The following is an 8,653-nucleotide window of genomic DNA, read 5'->3' as shown; positions in this document are numbered from 1 at the left end:
GCTTCATAATCTTTTGCTGCCATCTCAATTGTGAAATGCGTTTTTTGATCAGCGCTCTTTGGTGCTCTTCCTTGTTCTCTACACACTTATGTAGGAAGCGTTATGATGTGAAACGCAACTCCGCCTCCCACGGCCATCGACCTGCAGTCTATTACAGTATATTGACAAAATTAGGTGCCAGTTATGAACATTATGCGTAGATTTTTGAAATGAAACCTGCCCAACGTTTGTAAGTAAACTGTAAGGAATGAGCCTGCCAAATTTCAGCCTTCTACCTACACGGGAAGTTGGAGAATTAGTGATGAGTGAGTGAGTGAGTCAGTCAGTCAGTCACTGAGGGCTTTGCCTTTTATTAGTATAGATGCCTACATTTTGTAACATTTATTACTAAAATATGAAAAAGTTTGTTTTAACAATTGTGTTTACACAGGTTACTGTAGAAACGGAACACATATGAAATGCATGTGTTCCAAATTACGATCTATTATTTCCACTCTAAAACTCCAATTCACTCCCAGATAATCAATCAAGGCATGAGTTGGGAGAAGTTCATGCACATTCTAAGTCGGTGTGGGGGTGGTGTTGGAATAGCCGGCTGCTTGCAGCTTGTCTTTATCAGCACATTTAGATGACAAGACGCTGACAGAGACGAGTTTTTTCGTAGACTCTGGTATTTCTAGTGTTAAAGAGCTCAATTTTAGCTAAATCCAGAGGATGTGCAAACACTTTCATATAAAAATGCAAGTGTGATTTTGGATGAGGCAAGGTCTTTGTTCTTATTAATAAAACACTCAGGAGATTCTTTAGAAACCAGTTTAAAACACGAGTGGCAAAAGTTAAAAAATAATAAAACTTATTATGGCTTCCTTTGTCATACACTTGGCTCTCCCATAGCACCCTTTAGATTCATGTTAGTTAGTGTCAAACCCATACTTCATTTTAAAAACATGCAACAATTTCAATAATGGTTATTATATAACCATTTTAATTTCTAACAAGAGGTTGAAAATATACTTGACGCATGAATAATTTTTTCTCCTCTTGATGTTTCAAGAAGTAATAGGTTCTATGCAAATGTATTTCGGTAGGCATTTGTGAATTAAACAAGGAAAACACTAAGAACTAATGTCACCAGTGTAAACAGGCAGCAACATGCTAAGTACAGGCAACAGAGACTTAAAACTAGTTTATTCCCAATTGATGATAAAGCCAGTAATAGTTTAGTCACAAACCAAAAAAAACAATGTAAGGCTATAAAATTAAAGATTTTTATACCGTACGATCCTGATTGGTATAGAGGTGAGTCATTTCATTAGTGAGCTTGTCAAGTTGCAAAGAACGAGCCCCCAAGATCTGAATCCAGAAGTGGTTTGGGTTCTCACTGGCTGACACATAAACATCCAGGTGTTCATCTGGTTGAAAACACAGGTCTGGGCTAGGAACTTGACAAGGAGACATACGTATTAGTACAATAACTAGCAAATGAATTAAGTAAATATTAAAAATTACTAAGACTGTCAATTTTAATGTGTTAACACCTGTAATTATTTTGTCAAAGGTATAATGCATTATCTTAATCACACTGTTCGATGTACATTGATTGCCATCTCAGCCAGTGGTTTTCAAACTGGAGGCAGTGGCCCTTACACGGTTGACATTAACAATAAATAAATAATTAAAAAAAAAAAAAAAAAATTAAAGACAGTACTTAAATTTCCCGCTTTTTTTAAACATAAAGATATCAGAAAATGTTCTTCAGTTGTACATCAATGTTGTTTTATATGATAGCAGTGCTGCTCAACAGAAACAGCTACAAAAAAAAAAGGGTTAAAAAGAGGGTCATTAAAGTAACATTGGCTACACAACTGCCAAACTAGAGCCTCAACACTAAGCTGTCCTTCAGTTCTACCCCACTCATAGTACTCCTGCTGAGAGACTCCACTCCTGTCTTTCCTACCCCGATTGTCTTGAGTCCATTGCTTGCACCAAGTCAGTCTTACATGGCTCATACTGGCTCCACGGGAACAGCTCCCTATTGCTTAAATGCCACTTTTAGCTGATCCATGCCAGGAAGGATACTGCTCAGGAACCACATGTTGTCACTGAAGGGTTTCCGCAAAAGGCAGCATCTCAGGCCAGTGCTCATTTTCTTATCCTCTCTCCCCAACACGATCAGTCTGCAAATCGTGTTATTCTCTCAGGTACAGTTCTCCACATTTAAAAGATTCTTAGTTTTAGTGAACGTCATTTTTAAAACAATTTTAGATACTGGCAGAATAGGACATAAGAATATATAATAAAAGAATTAAACAATTATTAATAATAACATACTGTATCTATCATTTTTAATATTAAGTATCAGCATACATCATCCTTTAAAAATAAATGCAGGAACAGGCTGAAATCAGAAGAACTGTACTTAAAGCGATCAAAATTGGAAACTGACATTTACAATAACGACTCTATAAAACAAAGTCATTTGATCTACAAAACTGACTTTTTTTCTGCTTTTTATTAATCTTAAGTCATATGTAAATTCTCTATTTCTTTTAAACTGGATTCATATGCAATTGTAGAATTTTAGTAAATTAAAAATGTCAATTTTTGGGCTTTCTAAGTTTTTCCTCTTTAACAAACTATGTTACCGTTCTTACATTAAAAAAATCATTTGATGTACAGAGGAAAACTAAGACATACGCAACCACACAAAAACACCATCTGTAATCACTTGTTATAATCCGTAAGTGCAATTTTAAGGGGAAGGGTGAGAGTTGAGAAGTCTCACTTTTAGTCAAGCCCAGTAAGACATCAGTACTTAATTTAAGACTGAAAGAAAAGGATGGTACTTCAAAATATTTCAATTCCTAGTACATCAAGAAAAAAAAAAAAAAAAAGGCTGAAAACCCTTGGGTTTGAGATATCATGTGACATTTAATAACATGCATACACAGTCTGCTGTAGTTAAGCATTTGGTTTGGTTAATAGGTCAACGGATTAAGCAGTAGGACTATTACTCACAGTAACCAAAATCTAAGATCACACACTGCTTCATCTTGTTTGATTTATATTAGTAACCCTATGTTACGACATTTTTGGGATTTGACTTAAGTTTGGGAAACCTTGATCCCCATGCCACAAAACTGGCTGATAAAAATGAAATTTATGATGGCTGCTTTTGATTTTCAACTCTTTCATACTGTTGTTAATGACATTTTTGATAGTTGTAAACGTGCAGAGAAGTTTAAATAAAAGTAAACCCCATTCTACATAATCCTGCTAGCGGCAGAGTTACCGGACTCTTGCCTCTTTGAAAACTCTCCTGCAACATCCCTTATCTGACATTGATTGCAGCTAAAATCGCCTTGATGTTTTGCAAGCCTCTTTCTTCTGAACAGCATGTGTGCTTTTTAAATGTTTAAATGGGCTGCATTGTTTGCCACTGTACTGCCGATTATTCTCACAAATATTACATCAGGTGGTTGTATTCTTTTCCATCTGTAAAAAGTAGCCGCATACAATGCTATGCTCTCGGTTTGCCATTGGTGTACAGTCTGAGCTTGTAAAAGGAGCATGGGCTTAAGGTGCAATTGCATCACAGCGCATCTGTTCAATGCAGTATGCGAGTGTTTCATTTATGTTAGGTAGAATGCCCAGAGGGGACTGGGCGGTCTCATGGTCTGGAATCCCTACAGATTTTATTTTTTTCTCCAGCTGTCTGGAGTTTTTTTTGTTTTTTCTGTTGCCCCGGCCATTGAACCTTACTCTTATTCGATGTTAATTAATGTTGATTTATTTTGTTTTCTTATTGTGTCTTATTTTTCTGTTCTTTATTATGTAAAGCACTTTGAGCTACTGTTTGTATGAAAATGTGCTATATAAATAAATGTTGTTGTTGTTGTGGAAAATATGTTAATACATTTTATGTCTTTGCAAGAACCTGGCTATTGTAGCTTACTGAAAAAAGTAGTAATTGATATTTTTGAATGGCACTGAATACCAAATAGCACAGTCCGATTATTGAAGATCGATTACTGTGGAATTGATCTGCTCATCCCTAGTGAGTCAGTGCTCCATCGAGTGTCCAAGTGGGTAGTTGTGTCGAGTGCGGACACTGTACTGCTAAGAGTTTCATAGCGTTTCTTAAAGTTTTCTTTGAGATGAACAAAAAAAAAAAAAAAAAAGAAGTGAGAAACGGCGTCAGTTTATGTTAAAGGAAAAATTAACAATCCTGTAAAAAGTTGATTCCGGAATGAAGAAAAATGATATGGCGAAAGCATTATGAAATCGCGCCTTTGCCTTAATCCAACGTCTTGCTTTTATTCTGCATCATTCCTGTATTTCTATTAAAAAATACATCTAATGTCTAATTATTCTGTGTTCATGCCTGTATTTCTATTTTAAAAAAATTACATCTAACATCTCATTTTCAAATAGATTTTTTTTGAGGTTTAAGGTTTTTTTTTTTTTTTATATATATATACAGGTACTGTCAAACTTGGGTCACAGAGTTGCACGAGAAACAGAAAGAGGAGTCCAGGTTTTCAAGGAAAATACAGATACTTTATTAATGTATAGAGAAGGCATGTACAGTTCTCAAGATTTCATTCAGAATAGAAGCTGTTAGGAGCCGCGGCACAGGTGATTGTCCTGCTTTAGCTCCCATCTTCAGATTAGAAGAACACCAGCGTCTTGGAATCACCGCTGAGGCAAATGCGGTCCGAGTAAGACAGATCATGAGATTGTGAGAAAGAGCAGATCAAAGCCTGGTGTTAAATGTTAAACATTGTGAGACAAGCATGGTATGGTTCCATTGATCCTGCAGGGGGCAATCAATTGTTTTGCCATAGCAGCAGAGCGGTTACAGAGCTGTCCTTGTATCACTGCCATTAGACATGGCAAATTGCAGGCAGCCCCAGTCGCAATACTACACGTATTTTCCCAATATTCGTTATAACAAAATATTTTTATGATCCCGCGAGTTTCATTATAATGGGATTCCACCTGCATTAATGGAGAATCAAATTGTGAATTGACCACACAATTATATATATTTTGTATTTATTTAGAAATACAATAAGGTACTTTGACTTGCTTTAATCTCAATTAAATTCAAAAATGAATATCCTCAAATATAAATATGCTAGCAAGTTCAATTTAATTTTTACATTAAAAAAATCAATACATATTTTTACTTTTTAGCTTACAATACAATATGGTTTTAAAACATCTTTAGCTGTTGCTATTGTAATTAAGTTGAAAACCATTATGTTCCTAAACTAGATATGGATTATAGATACTGTGGTGGACGCCTCTTCTCTATATGATCAGGGGGAACAAGCAGGGACTGAACAGTACCTATCCCAAGACGCTAGATGGCAGTCCCCCTGCATGGTAGTGATGCCTCAGATTCCCGCAGGGCTCCATGGGAGATGGAGTTCTCTACAACCCTTTTGGGATCCGGGGGGGCTGTAATTGTTCCCTGAGCCTGTGTGGGCAGCTCTTTCACCACACCTGGAACCGTAACCAGAAAAAGGTCATCAAACACCTGGACATATAAAAGAAGCCAGCAGCGACCACTCTGGGTGCCAGAGTCAGGAGGAGGAAGATAAAGCTTGCCGGAGGGAGAGAAAAGGAGAAGAGAGTAAAAAGAAAAAGACTTGCGATATGGTGCTTGTGGGGCTGTGTTGTGGTTGTGGGGAATGGGGAAGGCGTTGCCCCAGGCGAAGAAAATAAAATAAAGCATTTATTTATTTTATCAGTGCGCCTCCTATGTCTGCCTATGTTGGGTTGATTGCTGGTATAGCGGCTTTTGTCACAATATGCACAATCAGTATTTTGGACTTTTTTTGCACCTCTTTATGCCATTATAAACACTCTATCTACATTTTGTATCTGCCACCTGGTAAGTCTGTTTGCTGTAAAACTTTCAGGCATGTCCCCTTTCCTGGTACTTTCATTTCAGGGTCACTGCAGTGTACTCGTAGTTGGCCTAAGCAGTTTTAAACAAAATAAGATTTTTGCTTTGTTACATCCCAATTCAAGGAAGGACTACAATCCGAGCTTGGAGAACTGCCAGATACTAAACTTTATACACAAAACACTTCACTTGTCCTAGTAGATTGCCTCTAAAACTATGCATGTTCAAACCTTTGGAATACTGGTGTTTCAACGGAATCACTTACATTTGCTTCTCTATCGATTTTTAAGTGGGATTTTAAAAGTGATTTAGGCAAATACACAATACTCTTGACAAAAACAAAAGGCTTCTGTTCTGCTTTAAACAGACCAAGAACAATGTGCCAATTCTTTCATTTCACAATGGGATATCATTTATTCATCCATGAATTTTCTAAACCAATTTTTCTGGTACAGTGTAAAAACACAGGGGTCCAGGCCTTATACCAGTGGCATCAAGGCAAGACTAGAATTAACCCTGAATGGAACACTCATGTACACACACCCACACTGGACATTTTTAGAAATGCCAGTCAAAATCACTGAGGAGTCTATGGCAAACACAGAGAGAATATGCAAAATCAGCACAACAAACATCTGAGGAGGTTCAAACAATGTGAATTATAAATATTACTTATTATATACTTATACTTATAATATAATATTGCTACACTTCAATTTTGCTGCTCTAAAATACTTAATAAAATGATTTAAAGCTAGTTACTTACATTTTCTACAATTCCTCACTAAACAAAATACACATTAAATGTCAACTATCAATCATACATGTAATGTGATGGGGATGACTCTTAATTTTATATATTGGTAAAATATTTTAACTATTAAATCTTATGTTAACATATTTTAGCTACTTACTCTCAAATTTTTCAACATGTGGACTCACTGGAACATCTTCTGGCAACTCAGTCCCATTGGCCAGAGCTCTACTACTTGGAAACACACATTCCGAAATCTGCTTTAGCAGTTTGTTCTCCTGTTTATTCTCTTTGTTCTCCTTGAAGGTTATGCTCATTTGCAGATTTTCTGTTTTCCAATCCACAGTGCTGTTTGGTGTATTTCTATGGTTTAAGACATCTTGGGGTTTCCTCTGTTGACGCATAGCAACCGACTGAGCAATTTTCTTCTTCATTGTTTCATGCTCTGATACTTTCTCCATGACAAGTTCCTAATCAAAATACTATGCATTTAGACACTCATATGCAAAACAATGTTTAAAATTTTACATACAGTAATTACACAAAATATTTCTTCCATCAGTGGTTTTGTTGGAGTAAGTCAAAGCCACAGTTAAAATATATTGGTAATCATTTTCTCTAAAAATCTGGCGATATTTACAAAACACATTTTTGTCTGTACTGCCTGCAAAGCCTGCAAAACAAGAATCAAACATAACGAATAATTCATTACCTTCAAGAGCAAATGAGACTAAAACTAAAGGAAGCCTTTGAGAAAACAATAGTAATTATATTAAAGCTTCATTATTTGGAAATTGAGATAATTTCCAAATAATAAGTCCAATAAGTCACACTGAGCCAAGCTAAAAATATATACTGTATTTATGTCGGGTGACAACCATGTGTGAATTTTGCTTATAACTGGGTGGGAACAATTAGGCAGCTCACCAAGTGTCAAATTTCTAAACAAATCCAAAGCTCCATAAAGGCAATGCTCAAAGTAAGGGCACTGATTTTAAACTGCAAACAGCAATGGTGGCCTCGTTAACTTGTTCCGACAGAAAGCAAACTTCAAATTATGATAAGGTGTCTACAGTTAAAGTCTCCTTAAAAAAAAGATCCCTATTAACCATGTGTTGCCATGTGCAGAAAGTACACAGCATGTGTTAAAAACAATCGGTTGCAAGAGAAAAACTTATCTGAATTATACATAGGCGTCTGAAGACATCAGAGCACTAGTGGTAAAAGTGAATGTTACACTGTCACAGGCAAAGTGTGTATTCTCTGTTGTTCACTTACAACAACAGTGTCAGAGGTCGATGTAAGGCTGAAAGAATGGATGAACTTTGTTCGTGAAAATACGAATTGCAAAATATACATTCGACATAAATGATGTGTCACCTTCCATCAAAATAAGGATGAACAGGACTGCAATTAAGACAGCCGACAATGAAGAGCCACAGGAGTTGCAGATGTTAGTACTCAAACTCCCGAAGCAACATATCTGCCTAATGACACTGGTAGAAGCATGACGAGACTGTAGAGCATCCCCTTCTGACTACACATCTAAACAAAAAACTAAAGTTAACATTATTAACTAATTGAAAATGCAAAAATGCCTTGGCAGAATATAGTCACAGTATTTTAACATGCAGCACATCTGCATTTCTGTTGTTATACCATATATTGATGCAATAGTCAAAATGACAGAAAGATATCAGACAGAATTGTAGACAAAAGCACTTTGCTCAAACGCATGGAGCCAGGTAGATGAAGTGGTCTCTGTGTGCGTCTCCTCTGTCACAGCAGTCATTACAACATACAGATCAATCACCAAGCTTCCGTAACTTAATGCTATGGAGTTCCAGGTTTAATATTTTACCTTTCTGTATTCTCTCAATGCCAAGTCTTTTGTTTAGTTTCTTTTTTGAATGGCAGCCGATTAAAATGCAAAGACTGGAGGAAACTAGACCGGGTGTTTTAGGAAGAAGCCTTATGGATAT

At 36.4% G+C, this 8,653-nt stretch overlaps 1 protein-coding gene across 3 annotated transcripts in view; it reads right to left on the bottom strand.

Moving 5' to 3' along the window:
* tdrkh (tudor and KH domain containing) overlaps window positions 1–8,653 on the bottom strand; it is a 66,862-nt gene that overhangs the window by 22,952 nt on the left and 35,257 nt on the right. For all 3 annotated transcript variants that reach the window (XM_039750836.1, XM_039750828.1, XM_039750844.1), the window contains 2 exons: window positions 6,832–7,141; window positions 1,276–1,442 (listed from right to left, as the gene is read on the bottom strand). In XM_039750836.1, coding sequence (XP_039606770.1) covers window positions 1,276–1,442; window positions 6,832–7,141 — 477 coding nt within the window. The remainder of the gene's footprint in view (window positions 1–1,275; window positions 1,443–6,831; window positions 7,142–8,653) is intronic.

Source organism: Polypterus senegalus, chromosome 1 (assembly GCF_016835505.1).
Source record: "Polypterus senegalus isolate Bchr_013 chromosome 1, ASM1683550v1, whole genome shotgun sequence".
NCBI lineage: Eukaryota > Metazoa > Chordata > Cladistia > Polypteriformes > Polypteridae > Polypterus > Polypterus senegalus.
The sequence above is the reverse complement of the archived record's forward strand: the minus strand, read 5'-3'. Positions and strand labels throughout refer to the sequence as shown.